Source organism: Artemia franciscana, chromosome 9 (genome assembly GCF_032884065.1).
Source record: "Artemia franciscana chromosome 9, ASM3288406v1, whole genome shotgun sequence".
Lineage (NCBI taxonomy): Eukaryota > Metazoa > Arthropoda > Branchiopoda > Anostraca > Artemiidae > Artemia > Artemia franciscana.
The window spans coordinates 39314344-39336406 of NC_088871.1; the positions used below are offsets into that span (position 1 = coordinate 39314344).

The 22063-nt window shown below is 34.8% G+C and overlaps 1 protein-coding gene across 1 annotated transcript in view; it reads right to left on the reverse strand.

The window, feature by feature from the left end:
• Positions 1 to 14643, reverse strand: part of LOC136030821 (nuclear receptor coactivator 2-like) — a 228908-nt gene extending 214265 nt beyond the window's left edge. The window contains exons 1-3 of the mRNA XM_065709866.1: positions 14557 to 14643; positions 13710 to 13887; positions 3330 to 3463 (exon numbers count right to left, since the gene is read on the reverse strand). Coding sequence (XP_065565938.1) covers positions 3330 to 3463; positions 13710 to 13887; positions 14557 to 14643 — 399 coding nt within the window. The remainder of the gene's footprint in view (positions 1 to 3329; positions 3464 to 13709; positions 13888 to 14556) is intronic.
• Between the last annotated feature and the right edge of the window lie 7420 nt (positions 14644 to 22063).

Sequence of the window (22063 nt, forward strand, 5' to 3'; positions counted from 1 at the left end):
AGATGGCAATTAGCCATCTTCCCATGCTCCTTTTTCCCCAAAGACATCAGCCTCTTTGGCTCATCATAATTCAAAGGTCCAATAAATATCTCTCTGGGGGTTATATGGCCAAACACAACCCCTAGGGAAAGGGCTTTAAGTTTTGGGATTTGTCCATTGTGCATATATAGTATCTGTTCTTAGAAAAAAATACAGACATTTTTCTCGGGGGAGGCATTTCCTGGGGGAGAATTTATAGGGTGGAGGAAGTTTTCTGGTCGAAATTTCCCTGAATTCATATAGTTTTTTCTTTGTCTTTCGCTCTCTTCGAACAAACAACTTTAAATATGGAGAGAATGTTACGGGAGAATTTTACGGGGGAAATTTTCAGCGGGGATCAAATTGTCTGGCAGGATTTTTCCGTGGAAAAAATGGGTAGTGTTCATAAAAGTGCTACAGGGCGACAGCACCCTTAGTTTCTGGTGTTCGTTTTATTGCTTCATTTAGACTTGCGTGACTTGCTTCACAATAGAGTGATTTACTATTAAGGAGGGATGGTAGGTCATTGTGTAGTGGGGAAGGGGAGTATGCCTAAAGGAGGAAGTTTTATAATATTCCCAAGAGAAAATGCTTCGAAAATGATCACCATCCCTGAAAAAAGAGCCCATTCAATTTCCTCGAGTTTCAAGGTGGGTTCAAGGCGAAAATCCATAGCTGCCAGAAAAGACAAGATTGATTTCCAAAATTCACAAACGTCAAGCGGGAATTGTTGGTTCTCTATGTTTAATATTTATCTATATGACCTCAATATGGATACACTCGAGGAAGAAAGTTACACACAAGGCTGATGTTTGGGCGTATCAATCGCTAAGATTTTACATCTAACAAAAAAAAACGCTTTTTTAAGAATATCTTAAAAAATATTTTTAGATCGATGGTTAAGTTGCTCTTATCAGTGATCTTAAGGACTTCGGCCTCTGCTGAGATCTTACATTTGTGACAGAAACAATTTTTTGAGAAAACTGAATTTTCTGGGATTTTTTTCTAAAATCAATGGTCAAGCTGCTTTTATTAGTGATCAAAGGACTTCGGCGTCTGCTAAGATCTTACATTTTGTGAAAGAAACGATTTTTTGAGAAAACTTAATTTTTTTTTTCAACATCAATGGTTAAGCTGCTCTTATCAGTGATCTAAGGACTTCGGCCTCTGCTAAGAACTTACAGTTGTGACAGAAACGATTTTTTGAGAAAACTTGTTTTTTTTTCAAAATCAATGGTCAAGCTGTTCTTATCAGTCATCTAAGGACTTCTGCCTCTGCTAAGATCTTACATTTGTGATATAAATGATTTTTTGAAAAAACTTCATTTTTTCAATATCAATGGTTAAGCTGATCTTATCAGTGATCTAAGGACTTCGGCCTCTGCTAAGAACTTACATTTGTGACAGAAACGGTTTTTTGAGAAAACTTTTTTTTTTTTCAAAATCAATGGCCAAGTTGTTCTTATCAGTGATCTAAGGACTTCGGCCTCTGCTAAGATCTTACATTTGTGACAGAAGCAATTTTTGAGAAAACTTCATATTTTTTTTTGAAAATCAATGGTCAAGCTGCTCTTATATGTTATCTCAGGACTTCGGCCTCTGCTAAGATCTTAATTTTTGTGACAGAAATGATTTTTTTGAGAAAACTTCATTTTTTTCAATATCAATGGTTAAACTGCTCTTATCAGTGATCTAAGGACTTCGGCCTCTGCTAAGAACTTACATTAGTGACAGAAACGATTTTTTTTTTCAAAAAAAAAAACAGAAAACTTCTTTTTTTTTCAAAATCAATCGTCAAGCTGTTCTTATCAGTCATCTAAGGACTTCGGCCTCTGCTAAGATCTTACATTTGAGACAGAAACTATTTTTGAGAAAACTTCATATTTTTTGAAAATCAATGGTCAAGCTGCTCTTATAAGTGATCTCAGGACTTCGGCCTCTGCTAAGATATTACATTTGTGACAGAAACGATTTTTTGAGAAAACTTCTTTTTTTTTAAATTAATAGTCAAGCTGCTCTTATCAGTGATCAAAGGACTTCGGCCTCTGCTAAGATCTTACATTTGCGACAGAAATGATTTTTTGAAAAAACTTCATTTTTTTTCGAAATCAATGGCCAAGCTGCTCTTATCAGTGATCTACGGACTTCGACGAAAATATCATCCAAGTCTTTTGTTCAGTGTCCTGGACAAAAGATTGACAAAAGATGACCAGCATTGGACAAAAGAAATTTAGGCCTTTTTGGAAAGATTAAAACTTTTTGAAAGACTTGACCCTAAACAAAGACGTTCAAAGGAGGGAGGGTGACCCAGGCAGCTGTTCCGTATGCCATGTCTAGGGGGGCTGTGGGTCACTCAATTTTTCACTTTGATTCGGCTTTTTGCTTATATTTCAATCGGAAGGGGAGAGGGGGGTTGTAACTAATTTTTTCCCGGGCTACCACCAACGACTCTGGATCTAAGCTCTTAGCACTTTGATCAAGTAATAATAATAATAATAATAAAAAAAAAAAAAAAAAAAAAAAAAAAAAAAAAAAAAAAAAAAAAAAAAAAAAAAGCAGAATGATGTAAAATCAGTGAAGTAAGATTTTAGCAGTAAAAAAAAGCTTAAATGCAAGCGCTAATCTGGTGAGGAATAAGTGATTTTTTTTTTTTGTAACACTGGTTTAATGAGAAACTAATCAAGGTATTTGAGTGAATTCTATGAGCTCAAGTTTCTTTGGAACGTATGAAAGATGGTTAAAAAAAATAGATTCTAAGGCGATATCCATGAAAAAGGGGATGTCTTGGGCAAGAATGTTTGGCTGGATGTCCAACCCCCCCCCCCCCAGAGTCGGTTTCAGGGGGACAGAGGGGGCACTATCCCTGGGCGCAGAAATTTTAGGACAAAAAATTTCATATAAATAATCTAACAGTTATAATCATGCTGTAATTAAAAAATGGTACTTTTATTAGAATAAAATAGAGTGTGCAGTTAATAAATAAAAATAATTAATAAATTACAAATTAATCAATAAAATTTAACTAAAAAATTATTAAATAATAATAATAAAATGATCAAATTAATGTAATTTAATAATTTATAAAATTAATCCAAAAATTATTAAAAATTATTTAAAAGTAAATTATTAATTGATTAATCAATGGAAAACAGTTTTGTTAACAAATGAAAATTTGGCCTGAAAAATTTGTGGGATACAGGGGGCTCTAATCAATATTTTGCCCCGGACACAAGAGATGCCCGAATCACCTCTACCCCCTCTCTTCAAAGCTAAGTTGTAACAAAAATTAGTGATTAAGTTTTGAGCCAGACCTGCATTGTCTCATAATGAGATATTCGAGTTTGTTTCTCTTCCATAGTTTCTTCTTCATCCGAAGGAGGTTTAATTAGCAAACGACAGTTGAATATACGTGACCTCGTTGAACTTGGTAAGTCAGAACACCAGCCTAAAATTAAGAAATATTTGAATATATACAAGATCAAAATTGAGACTTAAATTTGATCACATCACTTTTTTCAATAAATAAAATTAATATAACTTTAATACAGCTTTATTTAAATAAATACAACTAATTTATGCATAACTTTAAATGATATAAATATTTATATTAATAATACTTTAATAAGTTTTTCTTTAATAAATACGAATATAATAAATATATCTTTCTATATCCCCAAAACTCTTTGACTAGAGAAGAGACTAGCTTTGACTACAAAGAGGATTACGAATCTGATGATGTATCGCTTTTTAGTTTGCGAAGTAGTTATTAAATACATAGACACGTCCACGTACAAGATAAACATATATGTGGAGAAGCGCGAGCACACAACATTATACCGAAGAAACGCTTCCCAATAAAATGAAATTTTTGTAGAAATTTGTTAGCATATCAGAAACCAATCTGACGAAGTCCACTCTTTTCAACATTAAGAAATATCAATCAATTAAGCCACTAGTATATTCTTTAAAAATAGTTAATATTAAAAATGTGAGACTTTTCCCATCCAAATATTACATTTTTTTAGACTAACTAGAACGTCTTAACTGAAAAGCACTTATAATACTTATCTGCTCTCATGCAACAAATCCTGAATTCAGCTAGACAATTGCGCAGTAATATCAAAAGCAACAATGAATATTCTTTTGAATTTTCTTTTGTTCTTGCATTAAGGACCTCGTAAAACTGATCCCTGGACGATTTGTGATTGAATTTATGGTCAGAAGTGCTGTTCCGATCATGTCCTAGCGTCAGTTTATTCATATTGCCAAACTGTTCCTAGTCTCCTTTGAAATGACGGAAGACTCGGAAATTTTTTAACTTGGGTGTTACTGATAACAATATATTATATTGCTATTGCTGATGACAAATTATCGCAGCACTATGCCGCGAGGCCAACACAGCTGGATTTGTGTTTCCTCTACTAACACTTTGTTCAGACCTTCACATACAACTACTACCCCACCCTGCCAAGTTCGAGTTTTGTTGAAATTTTTCTTTTTGCGTCTCGACAACCGCTCCAGAACAGCTGCCGAAACCACAATTTGTAATTACTTATCATACTCAATTTCTATTGCAAGACCTAGCTATCTTAGCTTTTCCTTCATTTTGTAGTTCAAATTAGGACGGAACCACGTTTTTCATAGACCATATTGTTTGATTTGAGTACATTGAAACGATCCAAATATATCATTAGATAATTCCAATAAAAAACATCTAGCACATCGTCCTAACGTTGCAAAACAAACCAAAAATTTGTTTATATGCATTTTTTTTAAGTTTTTACGAGTCGGATAAATCTTTCGGGAGAAGGGGGGTTAAACCCTCTAACCCTTACCCTGGGTGCAGCCTTCAACATAAGGAATTTCCTCTTCTTACGTAACACTAACTAACAAACCCATTTTTGACCCCCGGGATCTCAAAATCTACAAAATTAATTCATTTCTTTAGATTTTGACCTAGGACACTCATATAAATGGCATAATATAAATTTAGTAGAGATTTACCTTTCCACTTAATACCATGTTCTCTCATAGCCTTTGCTGTGATCTTTAGGGCAATCAAAAAAAAAAGTTTTTTTTGTAACTGAGAGTAAGGAGCGACATTAAAACTTAAAACGAACAGAAATTATTCTGTTTTATGAAAAGGACTGTCCCCTCCTCAGCACCTCGCTGTTTGCGCTAAAGTTTGACTTTGTCACAATTCTACTTTTTAAAACAATAAAAGCTTTAGCGTAAAGAGCGAGGTGTTGAGGAGGGGACAGTCCCTTTCAAATACAGGATAATTTCTGTTCATTTTAAGTTTTAATGTGGCTCCTTACTTTTAGCAAAAAAAAATTTGTTTTTTATTTAACTTCTGAACGTTTTTCAACTATTGTAGGTTCGAATTTGGCTCAACGTACATGAAAAATTAACACAAAATTTGCATATTAGTTTTAGCGGAATTATTCTGGATATGAAGGGTTTCCCCCTCCTCAATACGAAAAAAGCTGTTACAACTTTTAAATAAGCTTCCTATTCTAATTGAAGTGTTTCCATTTTAGTAAACAGTCAAACTGTAGCTTACGGAGTAAGGTATTTGGGAGGGGGCAACCTTTCATATAGGGCATAATTTCTGTTCGTTTTTCAAATAATGCCGGAAAATTTGGATCACTCTTTATGAATTAGACCCCTTCCTCACGGAAAACTCATCGGTAGAAATTTCATCCAACGTAAAGTGCATCGAGGTCGAGGCCGAAGGCCTCGACCGAGATCCGTTGATTTTTCAACGGAAGTCATGGCCAATTGTAGAAAAAAGCCAAGACAGATTGTCCAGGTTAATTTTACCCCTTTGATGGCCGTTGTCCTACAATTTGCCTCGACTCTTATGCAAGTGAACTTGCATTTATACACCAAGAGATTTGAGGCGAGAAACAAAAAATTCAACTGTCTGTGAATGACTACAAAAAGTGCAGTGAAGATGGGCTAGATGGGAACCCCATATGAGACTGAGTATATTGTTGGTATTCCCCCATCAAATTCCCTCCAGATAGTTCCATCTTCACTTAGGACCCCCCCCCCTCCCTGCAAAATTGCTTAAAAGTCTCCTTATCATTCTTTCATTTGAATAAGACTTTAATCTCTAATCAGTTTCTCGATCACTCCAGAAATGGAGTGAAAATTATTTCCCAGAAAACAAAACAGAAAAAAACCCCTGGATAATTCCCGCGGAACATCCCTACATGAAAAGTTTGACGAAGAGAATGCACGATAATTAAAAAGAATTTTGTATAATAATTCTGTCAAAACCTCCAGTGTAATGTTTCCCTGGAATATTTACTCCCCAGAAATTTCCCTCACCAAGAAAAATTCTCATCATATAAATCCACCCCAAGCACAACACCACACCCCAAAAAAACGGCCGTATACTTCCCAATAACAAAATATCAGTAAACAATGGACAAAGTTCGCAACTTGCATCCCTTCCCTCCGGGGACTTTAGGGGATCATTTTACACCTAAAGACATAGTTATTAGATTTTTCGACTATGTTGAGCAAAGGGGTTATCTAAAAATTTTGATCGGGTGACTTCGGGAAAAAATGAGCGTCGGAAGGGCCTAGTTGCCCTCATATTTTTTGGTCACTTAAAAAGGGCAGAACTTTTAATTTCCGTTCAAATGAGCCCTCTCGCTATATTCTAGAACCAGTGGATCGATACGATCACCCCTAGGAAGAAGAAGAAGAAAGAAACTTGCATCAGTGATGTTTATTCCGCAAATATACAAAATTCCACTTTTTGCCGATATCAGTTTGAAACCTCTACACTAGGGTTTTATCATAAGATGAACCTGATGGTTTGATTTTCATTAAGATTCTATGAATTTCCCACTTTTTCCGAAAATAAGGCATATATTCTCAGGCTCGTAACTTTTGAGGGATAGAACTAAACTTGATAAAACTTACATATTTGAAATCAATATTAAAATCCGATTCTTTTGATTCACCTATTGGTATCAAAATTCCGTTTTTAAGAGTTTCTATTACTATTGAGCCGAGTCGCTTCTTACTTACAGTTCATTACTACGAACTGTTTGAAATGTGTCAAAATGACTCGTATAAACTGGTATAAGACACAATCTTGCTCAATTTTTTAGAACCTAACTACTAACATAGATTCCTACTTAGTACTAAAATACTGGCTAATTACTATAGTGCATTAGTCTTGTATACCATGCAAGGATAAGACCATCATCAAACTTTATCTATTAGTTAAATCAAATACATATCGTTAACCTATAAAACTCAGGAGTAAAGTGTTTGATAGTTAAGATCCCGGTAGCACCAACTCGGGGTAGGGCTAGGGGAGGACCTGTACCCCTAGATTTTTGATTTATTCCCTAGATCTTGGGGGAGGCGTTTTGGTACTTGTGACTTATAGCCACCACACTCCGAGAGTTTATATCACGGACATGAGACAACAACCGGCTTTCATCGTCGTTATACCAGACAATTACTTCGGCTCGGTGGGAAACTACATTGTAGCTATATTTTAATTAAATATTTAGTTGGTATTTTGGTTAGGTTAGTTTAGGTTACGTATTTAATACAATGCAGTCTGTGCTGCCCCCCTTCCATGATTCTTTGTTTTAGTTCCCATAATTTTGCTACTAAACTATTATATTTTCATCATATTTTGGTATATTTCATTATGACCAACCTAACTTAACTTCTTGATTATGGTGCCAATAAGACACAAGTACCGGCTCTTTTAGTGTTTTTCATTGAAAAATGCCTTTTTTGAATTTTCGTTGAAAATTTGAAAGAAAACTACGAATTTACCCCCTCCAGATCCTGAAAATTTCATTTTGCACCTTTACCCTAAATTTCCAAATATTGACGCCATTGTCAGATCCTTCTGAATTGTTAAACTGAGCATAAACTTTGGTACTGGCAGAATTCGCTAAAATTAGAACTTGCTTGCTTTCAAGCCAAAGCGATAAATCCCATAGGTTTTTTTTTCTTTTTTTTTTAAATCACTAAAAATTATGACTAATCTAAATCTAATAATTAGAGGACGGGTAAAGACGAGAGAAAAGAAAAGTAGCTTTCACTGCCCTACTTTGGGCTCTTTTAAGTGAGCAGAGAAGAGACTTCTGAAAACAAGAAAAGAAATAATAAATGAGGAGAGAAAAATCAAATAGGTAAACAACTGGGGATTTTGTCAGCCAGTAGCAAAATATGCAGATGAAAATCAAACAAATATTTCGACAAGGATCTCCGCCAAGTCGTCCTCAGTGCAAAAAAAAAAAAATAAAAGAAAGAGAAAAAAAACAACAACAACAAAATCTAACCTTCTTAAGTAAACTCTACGAGAGGAGAAAAGACAGTCTTTTCTCCTACACTTGATTTTCATCTGCATATTTTTCTACTGGCTGACAAAATCCTCGTTTTTTCACCTATCTGATTTTTCTCTCTTCATTTGTTATTTCCTTTCTTGTTTTCATAAGTCATGCATAGCCAGTATGGTTTCAGAACATATTTAAGCAGAGAACAGATTTATTAGTATTACTCAAGTAGTAAGAAAGGTATGGGCAAACATCAGCAGACATTTTTATAATCATCATTTGTTGAACTATCAGAGCATTAGCGGCCCTTCATCCCTATATGATCCATAAACGAGGACAGTTGCAATTAATAGCTACCTGGAAGTTGGTCCTATATGCTGTCAACCAATGCAGTTAAGACTTTAACTGCATTGGTTGATAGCAACCAATGCTGTCAACCAATGCAGTTAAGTATGGGGTTACCACCCCCCAACTGATTTATCATTATTCTTTAGTTATTTTGTTCTGACTCATAGTTTTTAGTAATTAAAAAAACACACACTTATGGGATTTATCGCTTTGGCTAGAAAGCAAGCAGGTTATAATTTTTAGCGAATTCTGCCAGTACCCCGAAATCCTAACTCATCCCCAGTTTCAGGGCGCTTTTATTCAAATTGTTACTTGTAATTTTTATTTTGTAATTTTTATTGAAATTAATTTATTTTTTAATATTATTTATTATTATTTTGATTATTTTGGTTATTTGATATATATATATATATATATATATATATATATATATATATATATATATATATATATATATATATTTATGATTATTCGTTATATTATTATTAAATATTATTATATCTTTTTAATGAATTTATTTTTATCAAAAATTGTATTTTTTTTTGTAAGAAGCTGAAGTGATTTTTCGCTTTTATTAAAGATTTTTTGTTAGAATCACTAATAGCCAGGGGTGTAGTTTCGGGGGGGGGAAGTTGCCCCTAATAATTTGTAGAAAAACAATTATATTGCCCATACCCTTGACTATCTGGAAAAGGACCCCTCTTATCCCCCCCTCCTAATGGAAATGCTGCAACTACTCCCTTACTAATAGCAGGAAAGTTCAAAAAAGCGGACAAAATGGCGTCGTAAATAACACCTATCTTCTTACGGAAGATATTTTTCTCTGAATCTTATAATTTTTTTCCTCATAAATCTCTTTCCCCTATAAATCTATTTTCTTATAAATCTATAATTTTTTTCCTCTAAACCTTGAATGTAGTTGAAAAATGTAATTGAAAATCCTAAAAGTATGTAGTTGAAACCCTAAAAGTAATTGAAATATGTCTTTTCAACTATTTTCAAGAAGAAAGAAAGTAAAATATAGTTTTGGTGATTTTTTTCTTATTTAGTGATTTTTCCTCAAGAGGTTAGTGGTTTAATTTTTGGCCCGAAGGCAAGCCTGAGCTTCAGATAAACACAGTCAACAAGAGAGTAAATCTTTAACCAACGTTATTTAAGGTGAATGGCTTAAAAATTATACAGTTTTCTTTTGTTTTGATAAAAATCAAAAACCTTACAGCGGAGCCCGTATAGGGTAACGGGCTTGAGCCCACTCCCTAGAATTTTTCCCAATTTATAAAAAAGTAAAAAAAAAATGCATATAAACGAATTTTGATAGGTTTTCCTTTGCCTTCCGAACAAAAATAACCCCTAATCGAAAACAAGAGCTAAGAGCTCATATGGCACTTGTGACGAGGTCGGAAGAGCCGAGAGCTCATATGGTACGAGGTCGGAAGAGCCAAGAGCTCATTTGGACGAGGTCGGAAGAGCCAAGAGCCAAGAGCTCATTTGGCACTTGTGAGAAGGTCAGAACCTAAAGTTAAACTTTATAGCACAAGATCCTTCTAAATATCAAATTTCATTAAGATCTGGTCACCCTTTCGTAAGTTACAAATACCTCAATTTTCAAAATTACCTCCCCCCTCCCAATTCCACCAAAGAGAGCAGATCCGGTCCAGTTATGTCAGTCACGTATCTTAGACAGGTTTCTATTCTTCCCATCCAGTTTCATCCTGATCTCACCGCTTTAAGTATTTTCTAAGATTTCCGGTCCCCCCAACTGCCCCCCCCCCAATTACGTTTGATCCGGTTGAGATTTAAAATAAGATATCAGAGTTACGAGGTCCTTCTAAATATGAAGTTTCATGAAGATCCGATCACTCCTTCGTAAGTTAAAAATACGTTATTTTTCTTATTTTTCAGAATTACCCCCCCCCCCCCGCAATTGAGCGGATCCGTTCCAATTATGTAAATTATGTATGCAAGACTTTTGCTTATTTTTCCAACCAAGTTTCATCCCAATCCTTCCAATCTAAGGGTTTCCCATCATTTTAGGTCTCCCCCCCCCCAAACTTCCCCCAATGTCACCAGATCCGGTCAGGATTTAAAATAAGAGCTTTGAGCCACGATATCCTTCTAAAAATCAAATTTCATGGAGATCCAATCACCCATTCGTAAGTTAAAAATACCTCATTTTTTCTAATTTTTCAGAATTAAGCCCCCCCCAACTACCCAAAAGAGAGCGGATCCGTTCCGTTTATGTCAATCATCTATCTAGGACTTGTGTTTATTTTTCCCACCATGTTTCATCCCGATCCCTCCACTCTAAGTGTTTTCCAAGTTTTAGGTTTCCCCCTCCCAACTCCCCGCCCCCATCACCAGATCCGGTCGGGATTTAAAATAAGAGCTCTAAGACACGATATCCTTCTAAACATCAAATTTCATTGAGATCCGATCACCCGTTCGTAAGTTGAAAATACCTCATTTTTCTAATTTTTAAGACTTACTCCCCTCCTCCCAACTACCCCAAAGAGAGCAAATAAGTTCCGATTATGTCAATCATGTATCTGGGACTTGCGCTTATTTTTCCCATCAAGTTTCATCCCGATCCCTCTACTCTAAGTGTTTTCCAAGATTTTAGGTTTCCCCCCTCCAACTCCCCCCAATGTCATCAGACCCAGTCGGGATTTAAAATAAGAGCTCTGAGACACAATATCATTCCAAACATCAAATTTCATTAAGATCCAATCACCCGCTCATAAGTTAAAAATACTTCATTTTTTCTATTTTTCCGAATTAACCGGCCCCTTCTCCCCCCCCAGATGGTCAAATCGGGAAAACGACTATTTCTAATTTAATCTGGTCCGGTCCCTGATACGCTTGCCAAATTTCATCGTCCTAGCTTACCTGGAAGTGCCTAAAGTAGCAAAACCGGGACTTTAGGTTTTCCCCCTCCAACTCCCCCCAATGTCATCAGATCCGGTCGGGATTAAAAATAAGAGCTCTAAGACACAATATCATTCCAAACATCAAATTTCATTAAGATCCAAATACCCGCTGATAAGTTAAAAATACTTCATTTTTTCTATTTTTTGCGAATTAACCGGGCCCCCACTCCCCCCCAGATGGTCAAATCGGGAAAACGACTATTTCTAATTTAATCTGGTCCGGTCCCTGATACGCTTGCCAAATTTCATCGTCCTAGCTTACCTGGAAGTGCCTAAAGTAGCAAAACCGGGACCGACAGACCGACAGACAGACCGACAGAATTGGCAACTGCTATATGTCACTTGGTTAATACCAAGTGCCATAAAAATCCTGGAAACAGCCTTGCTTAAACCATATTCGGCAATCATTTTTGCCAAATTCTACGACATACTTCTAGTTTTGCTGGCCTAGTTAAATTATCTTCGCACAGTAAATACATTTATTATCCTCAGATTACAAACATTCGTTTAAAAATCAATCAAGTGTCATCTTTCTGAGTCTAACATGCAAAATATCCGTTATCAATTAAATTTCTGACAACCTGTCTTTGAATTTTGCACCCATAAATACATGAAAGTGCAAACCAATTACTCAAATTGAAAGATGCTTTAAAATTGGCATATGAAAATAGTTAATTGTCGTAAAGAAAAGTCAATTTAAATTTCAAGAGGCAGGAGATCCTACTCAGAAATTTTTATACAGTATTGACACACAAGAAGTCGTGGGACTTTGGGAGGGAGCAGGGGTAAGCAACAGGGGCGTCAATTCAATTTAGAGAAAACATGGGTCAAAATATATTTTTTTTAAACCTAGGGGTGGCAATTCTTTTCAGTGAAAACACCAAAAAAGGTATTTTTCAATGAAGAAATCAAGAAAAAGGTTCTTTCAATGAACGTACAAAAAAAAAAAAAAAAAAACATCTGCAGAATCTAGGGACCCCCTCCTAAAACAAAGCACCTAGTAAGCAGCCAGTACTCTTGAATCTAGGTTTCCAAAGTTCTCCGGAGGATTCACAGGAACAATCTTAAGTGAGGGGGAAGGGTCAACCCTTTACTGGGGTATTAAAGGCTTCAAAGCATTTATGGCCTTGTAATTGACTTCTATTTAGGGCAGATGATACTTCTTCGGGCGTAAGTGGGATTCGCAACCAAGCCCAGCAAAACTTCCATTCCCAGACATAGATATCCAGCCATGCACTTTGTTAGGCATGGAAATTCAACCAGACATGCATGTCACACACCACTCTTCAGCGTAGATGATATAGTGTAAAAGAGGCTTCCTGATAGTTAGAATTTGAAATGCTACACATAAAGTTTTAGACTCAATGTTTAGTTGCAACTTGTTGCAGTCAAGCACCAAATTTCACGCGTGAACAGGAAGTACCTGGACATAGATATCTAGACAGACATGTGTGTAGACATCCAAATCTAACTAGAGATATATCTGAGCCACTATTTAATCAAAATTCAACAGCGCACCTATGCGTTACGGATTCGTCAGGTCTTCTGAGAAAAAGAAGCGCTGAGCCCTGTATTTAATTGTTCTATCTTCACATTTTTGAAGAAATTTCAAAAAAAAAAAAATTCTCCTTATTAGGCTACCAAGTAATAAGGTCAGTTATTCTGATTAAAGCACTATCAATAAGACGTTGCACATCCAAGCCACCTGAGGCATACACAGCTGTACATGCCCCTCCTCCGTCCTAGCCTATCCAAAATTCACTTTTTGCCCCTTTCCATGAAGTACCAGTTCCCTTTACGTTCTTTCTTATGATCTCTTATCACCCCATTCGGGGACGCCCTGCTTTTCGTTTGGTCCAAGAAAAATAGTCTTGCAGCGTATTATCCTTCATCCGTAAAACGAGACATGGCCATCAAATCCTTTCTTCGATTACAGTCGCAGAAAGAGGGATCAAGTCAGATTTTTCGCACAATTTATTGTTTGATACACGATAAGTTCAACGAGGAACTAAAATCCTCCTTACACAATTCTTCTGAAAAATATTTGACATAACTGAAAAAGATCTATAAATAGGGACTAAATAAAAAAGCTTACCTAGGGATGTTGGTAAGAGAGATGATGAGAACCTAGCGTGATCTCCAACATGGATAATATTGTAGATAGATTTTCCAATTAGATCATCGGGGGTATATTGCAGGAACGAGGAAATGTTGTCAGATACGTATTCAACTTTTCCTTCTGTATTAACTACAAACAAGAATCCATCCAAAGCCTATAAAAAGAATACCATTGTTAACACTTAAAAAAATAGTATGCAACACCAATAAATCAAATTTAGATTGGAAAGAGCAAAGTGAAAAAAAAGAAAAAAAGGGTTGGTGCATCAATCAATCATTGATATATGGCAACGACCATTTACCGGGGAAACTTTCTTTGATATTTCAAAGGTAGCAGATCTTTTATTCCTGGAAATTGCCGCAATCAGCTCAAATATCGTCTGACAATCCCTACCTACACCAGCTACTTTTATATATATATATATATATATATATATATATATATATATATATATATATATATATATATATATATATATATATATATAAAGTTTTTTTATTTGTTTAGAATAAACTGACAAAAATTTTTTCAAAAATGCTTGACAGAATAAATCATAGTTAGCAGATGGACCTGGACATATTTTTTTCACTTATTTTTAAATAAACTGTTTGCCAAGTGTCCTGGTTGTACGACAGCTTTATCTTTGACCTGCTATGTCTTTGCCCCCCTCCTTACATTCTTGATGTATTTCTCTTTGAGCTGTGAAACATAGTTGTATATTCCTGCTAGTTATACTAAATGTTCTTTTTAAGCCTGGAGGATTTTGAAGGCCAAGTCCCAAATAAATATTTTTTGAGAAATTCTAAGGTCAGGGTGCTGTCACTTCACGGTCTGTTTTTAGTTGTTTTTGACGCCATCCTTGTTGACTTTTGCACAAATAAATTATTTTTTCGTGTAATTCATCGGACATTTAAGATTTTTTTTTTTTTGATTTTTTTTTTTTTTTTTATGAGCAAGTGATTTCAATCAAATTACTAGTGTAGGGGTGAGAAAATTTGACCAGTTCCATGAATTCAAATGTACAAAAGCTTCGTTATATTATTTCTATTTCGTTATATTATTTCGTTTATATTAATATATTATTAATAGTTGTACTATTTGAATTGAAGATGATGATTAAAGTTTCGCTGACGAAACTTGGCTTTGATAGAAGCGAAAATTTAGGCAAAAGAGACTTCTTTGCCAACCCATTTTGTATTTGGGCTAATGAAATGCGGCTTTTAGCAACTAATTGTTTCCAGAATGAATAGAATTGAAGAAGTATAAAGTGTTAGAAGGAGCGTAGCCAGGAGGATTTTGCGACCCAAGTACCCCCCTTGAATTCCCAAATTTCCCTAAATTTTGGTCGCATCTTGCTGAAATTATCAGATAAAATCTATTATTTATTTATTTTATATTTAAAAATAATTAATAAGATAAATTCATTGATTGATCATTAAACAAATAAGTTTATTCAATTAAATAAGGCTTAAATTATAAATTCATATTATATCATTAAAATTTATCATAAATTATCAAAAAGAAAATTATGCATGCGGGCCAGCTTCTTAAGATGTTTTTTAGTCATTTTTATAAACTGGTCCACGTGTTTGTTTTTCGTCGGTTCTTAATCGTCGATGTTGCTTCTTCGCCGTTAAACCTATTTGGAAAAAAAGTGACGTATGGCAAAATGCAAGGAACATAATTTATGCTATACATTTGCACATTAGGAGAGGGGGTAAAGTAAAGTGAATCGCTTTTAGACATGATATAAACAAGTATTTTAGGATTTTGTTGAGTTGCTTTCAAAATTTTATAGTGTTTCTGCCTGAGTAAGCCTAACTGTACACTAACAAAGAAGATATGCCCAGAAAGTGATTGGTACCCTAGGTCCCAGAGGTGTAGTCTAAATACTCCATACTGATTTCATTTATTGACAAAAAAAAAAAATCACAAGAAGGGTGCCCAGTGGCCTTCCTGTCGCAATCTATTCAATGGTGTTACTCAAGAAAGAAATTTAATTTAACCGAACTGATGAAAGTTGATGACATTACAAAAAGGCTCGTATCTGAAATTTTGGTTAGTTTGAGCCGTACTAGCCGAGTGGTTAGCACGCTATACTTGGAATCCTGTGTCCCTAAGGACAGGGGCTCGAGTCCTGATGTAGCTGATTATTTGGTTTGGAAAAGCCAATTATAGATTGGTACTTTGCCAAGTATAAATTATTTTTTGTACCAGTGTATTATACCGACCACACTGTTTTTCATGATCTGTGTGCACTCGGAGATAATCAGTTAAGCCTGAATGAGCTAAACTACTATTCAGGTACACTTTAATTAAATATTTATTATATAGAGTTGATTAAGTTAGACATTTAATATAATGTGTTCCTGACGGCCTGCTTTACATAACTCTTTGTTGTAGTTTCCATAATTTCGTTACTAATATATTATATTTTCATCAGATTTTGGTATATTTCATCATGCTTAACCTAGCTTTACTTCTAGAGTGTGGTTGGTATAATACACAAATACCCCTTTTCCATCACTGAATTAATAGCATGCTACACATTTAAGCGTTTGGTATAAAGCCAGACAAACTATTCCCACTATTGAAACATTTCACCTGATAGACTATTTAATTGGCGTGTCCATAATAAGATTCTCAAGAATAAAGATTAGACCCGAAATGGCAAATAAAAAAAGGCAATTGGTTAATAGATATTTTTCACAAAAAGATTTTGCACACTTTATAAAAACAGTACACTTCAACAACTTATATATATGTCCATACTTAAGAAAATTTCTTTTAATCAAACACAGGCACGTACGCAAGAATTTTTTCGGGGGGGGGGGCCAAAACTTCGAAAAAGCAGATATAAAGTGGTACTTTTTTTATTTATTTAGTAATGTAAACAGCAAATACATCGGAAAATACAGATAAACTTTAATCTGTAGTATTGTAGCGGATTGGGGGAAAAAGACTGAAGCCTAAAAGGTAAGTTTTAGGCTCAGGTTATGTTCATAGCGATTTAGAACCAGTGATTAATCTATTATATCCCACTGAAAGGAAAATTTTAGGGTTAACTGTGCAATATGGGTGCTGTGGGGGTAGTTCTTCCATTGCAAAAACGTCGATTTTAATGAAAAATGGCAGTTTCCAAAAAAAGCTGTACTTTATCCCGAAAAGGGGGAATAAACGCCCTAATATCAAGGATAATTCTATTTTGCTGCGGAAAGCAAACTCTCTTTACAAAAAAAATAACAGCATAATTGTTAATTACTTCAAATAGGGTAAAAAGTTAGACAGAAAATGGGTCAATAATTGGGCAGTGACTTGACCGGATAATTGCATGCTGTAAATCCCCTTAAAAAGTCTTCACACATGTATCTAGATTATCGTCTACTTTTGGTAATATTTTTTAATTAATACCCAACCCCCAAATCAAAAGCCTCAGTACGTGCCTGATACACATCATCCCAAGAGCTAGAACATAATCCTTCACCAGTTTATATAGCCTTTTACCAATAGTTTATTCATGACTACGTCAACCAACCTCTAAGAAAAACTCAGGCTCTTAAAAACAATAACAGATATGCAACGAACAAAAAACAGAGCACACCAACAATGCAATAGGTGATGGAAATTCACGGAAATGTTCAAAACTCTAATTGAAAAAGCACCCATATTTATTCAAGCCATTAAACTTAACTAACCAGTTTTCTCATTAAGCCAATTGCATATCTTCCATTGGTGAAACGACTTGAGAGGAGTGACTCAAAAAGGTTCCCGTGTTTAGCAAAGTGTCTTTGCCAATCAATATCATGAAAAACACCATTAGTCTACTTTGTCAACAAGGGCAATCCAATTCTCTTAGTTGATTACTTGAAGACATATTTTTAAAATTAATTGTAATCAAATTAACTGGATGAAAATTAAAGCAACATGCAGAAGATTCAGTTCTATTAGTTGATAAATTAAAGGCATATTTTTCGAAAGTAATCCTTTGAAAAATCAGAACAACATTAGAACGTCAGAAAATCTTCTAAATATGACTTTATTTCGGAGATGACCGAGCAGTTCACGATCTTGCACAAGCGAAGACCATCAGAATGCCCACAAAGCAGCCTTTTCACTATATATATATATATATATATATATATATATATATATATATATATATATATATATATATATATATATATATATATATATATGTATATATGTATATATATATATATATATATATATATATATATATATATATATATATGTATATATATATATATATATATATATATATATATATATATATATATATATATATACATATATATATATATACACATATATATATACATATACATATATATATATATATATATATATATATATATATATATATATATATATATATATATATATATATATATATATATATATATATATATATATATATATCATTATTTAACTCGTAATTCTGATTTATTTTCTATGCAAAATACTGTATTTGCACACAGTATTCATGTGCACAGTATGTTAATGTGCAAAATACTTTTTTAATCTCCCACTTTGGGCCAGAAATTCCAGAGTAACAGCAAAAGATGGTGCTGCTGATACTCTCACAGCCGTTATAGAAAGGCAGAATAAGTTGAAAAGTTTGCTTGATCCGAACAATGACTTTTACATGTTATTTTCTTAAAGTGAAGTCTATTTGTTTTACATTAGTTCTATGAATCCCATTGAGGGGCACAGGCCCCATCGAAGAGGCATGGCAATATTTGGTGAGTCATGGGCAGGATGTACACCCTTTGGCTGACTACACTTTAGAGCCGTGATTACCAACGTCGATTGCATGCCCCACCGGTGGGGCATGCAATATTTTGGTGAATCATGGGGAGAACATGCACCATTCAACCGACTATGCTTTAGGGCCTTAATTTTGAAAAAAGAATATGCGAATGATGTCATACTCATATGCATTTAAAGAACACAAAAGATATAGTATTGCACTGGCATCATGCGTTGTATAAAAAATGTTATATTCAAACAATAATTTTCTTTTGTATAAAAAATGCCCCGGGGATAACCCGAAAAAGACACCAAGTTAATAGGCTTTTAAGTTTCATTTAATAAACGTAAAATTTTGAACAATAAAATCTAAACATCACGGAGGGGGGGGGGAGATATATGATAATATTGCAATAACGTCATACATTCCATAAAAGGTGTGTATATAGACAATATCTTTCATTAGCATAAAATATGCCTGGAGGACGATCCAAAAAAAAAAAAAAACACCAAGTTAATGGCCATTTAAGCTTCGTTCAGTTGAATATAGCCTACGTAAAGTTTTCAATAATAAAATTTAAATACCAAGACGGAGGCATCAGGATTTTAGAAATACCCAGGTGATGCATGGCCCAAAATTGGTTAGGAACTAATGCCTTAGTTGATTTATTGGAAGATTTACCTTTTTTCTTCAAAAAAAATGTCATTCCTTATTTCCAGTCCTATAATAAACCTGTCTGAATGACTTGTTATAACCCTTTCAACCAACCCTTCCTAATCAAATTTTTCAATTCTTCATTTGACTCGTATTATTTTGATGAATGATCAATCATTATGTTCTGTTAAAAGGAACTTATTTACATTTTTAACTTGAATCATCCTCCGTTTAAACTTTCTCTGATATTTTCTGTTTTGCAACAATAGCGTGGTCACAGATCGCTTTTTTTAGTTGAAAAAATTTTGCTAAAAATATGACAAGCCTAATCAAAGTTTAAAAACAAGACTGGTGCCTCCCCGCTCTAAACAGCTTGAGCGTCTTTTCCGTTTTATTGAAAACCAGAAAAACTGAAAACCGAGTAGTTTTATTTGTCAAACACTGATAAAAAATCTCAAAATAATCAAAGATTACTAAAATAGCGAAAAATAGCGAAAATATGCACCATGTAGCCAAAACTAATTTCAAATTTCTTTTCTGTATAGGGGGCCATATGCCCCAGAAAATTATGAATGTAATATGTCAAGCTGATTGGAGAGATAAAATTTAGTGCCTGTTATCGTGAGTCCGTAATCATCCCAAACTATCAAAAATGCTCGAAGTCAATTAAGAAGGCTAAAGGAGTCATAGCTGATCGGAAAAAGTTTTGGGCACATTTTCGAATTTTTTTTTTTTACTCATTTTATCTGTGTATTAAGGGCTCTTGACCCAACATCTTACGGATTTAAAGACATTGTTGATTAAGAAATTAGTTTCAAACTTTTAAGAAAAAAAAATCTCTGTCTTTTTTGAAACGAACTAACATTTAGTAGACAAAAATGCTATACTACTCTTTTCATTTGTCCTAAACATAATATTCAAGTCCCTCGCCCTCTCCACACACTCCTTGAAACTTTATCACGAGCCAACGACCCCTCCTGGTGATTCAGAAACATAACACATACGATGTTTCGATTGCCTGAGAGAATAAACTCTTGACTTGCCTCACTACTTTTACCATGAAAAGGTTTTAGGTTCCGCTGGAGTTAATAGTGTCGAAACTTTAGGCACTCTTTACTCTTTACTAGGCCCTCTTAAAAATTTATTCGCTCTTTACTAGGTTCCTGCTGCTGCAACCACGGTGTGAAATTATGAGCCCCAGTTAAGTGTTTTTAATTTTGGTGATTTCATAGAAATCTTTGTTTCCTAGTTTTCTCGGCTCTGGAAATGTTACTAAATAGTGCGATTTTTATTGCCACATATTAGCATTGTAAGATATCATTACCAAGATGTCATGGGTGTAACAACGGATGCAACTTAGTAAAGAGTGAACCACAGCCAATAGTAACCGAGGATTAAAAGCGCATTTTTTGGCAATGCTTTTCAAACGTAAAAAGGTCGCCATTTGACACTGGGTCAGGTCCTATGGTGGCGCAGTGGGTTTAACCTTAGCTTGGTAATATGGGACCCAGAGATCGAATCATGCTGCAGGAATGCACTGCAGGGCCGACGCAGGGACCTTAGTAGTCAAGAATCGTCGTTAACCCGATACAATACAATACGACAGTGGGTCAGGAGTGGTAACTGTCCGATTTTAAGCCTACCGTTGAGTGTCATTTTATGTGGAATATCCTTCCCGTTTCGGCTCAAGGATGCCACTCGTTTGGCACATTCAAAAGACTTATAAAAAATGTTTGGTTTCCAGGTGATTATTTTTCTTCTTTTTTGCCTTTTTGTCTCTATTTCGTCTATTGATTTAGTGTTTATTTGAAATGTATTATTCCCCCTCTTTTACTGGCCTAGGATTATTTTGAGGGATTAGAAGACTGTATTCATTGCCTTAATAATGAAATATAAACAATTCTACCTCATTATCCATGTTAAGCTGAAAATTGAAAAGTAATAATGAACACGAATTAACGCTTGACTGGATGTCAAGTGACCAGAGGTCAAGAGTTCTCGAGAAACCTCGTCATGGACTGTCTCTTGAGTCTTTTAGAACGGCTTTCTGGGTACACCCAGGCTTATGCTGCGTATCATGGAACTGCCATGGCATACGTGGATCTATGAGTAGGACTTCAACCTATAGAAAATTCCTATAGAAACTTTCTATATGACTTCAACGTATAAAAAATTTCATAGAAAAAGAAGCAATAAAAAGCGTTGCCAGGATGTAGATAGCTGACCAATCGACTCAGGGAGAGCATGTTTAGGAAACGGGCGAATGAAAAGCCATGTGGAAACCTGAACCTTATTGCTGCTTAGGTACGGGGAGCTGCATATGCAAGATGATAGTATTGTTCCATTGGTAACATCTATAAAGTAAATTCAGGTTGCCAGAAAGGATAGAAATGAAGTGTCATGAAAATGAAATGAACAGGAAGGTGACGCTGTTTTGCCAAAATAGTTTATAATTAGGATAATTCAATAACTAACGGAAAATGGAGGACTGGGATAGTGATATATCAGAACACCCATGGTCTGAATGAGGAGATAAGAATTTGGAATACGCAAGAACTTCCAGGTCTAAATGTTTGGAACAGGACAGGCATCTAAGAGACTAATGCAAAAGTGAAGTACAGGGGTCACATAGGTATCTTAATTGAAAACCAAGAATGTCTCAAGATTCTTGAAAATATCGAGAGCAGGCAAAAAAGTGATTGGAATGCTATGAAACATTCAATGAAGATCGAATTGCACTAATACCATGGTACTCTAGGATCACAGGCATTGAATTGGCAGATAAAGCAGCTAAGGCTGGGGTATCAAGGGCATGCTCTAGACAGGAAACTTTTATTCCTATCTTTCAAAACTACTTGAAAGTGGCTATAGAAAGATGGAGGTATCAGATGGCGGATCAAAATTG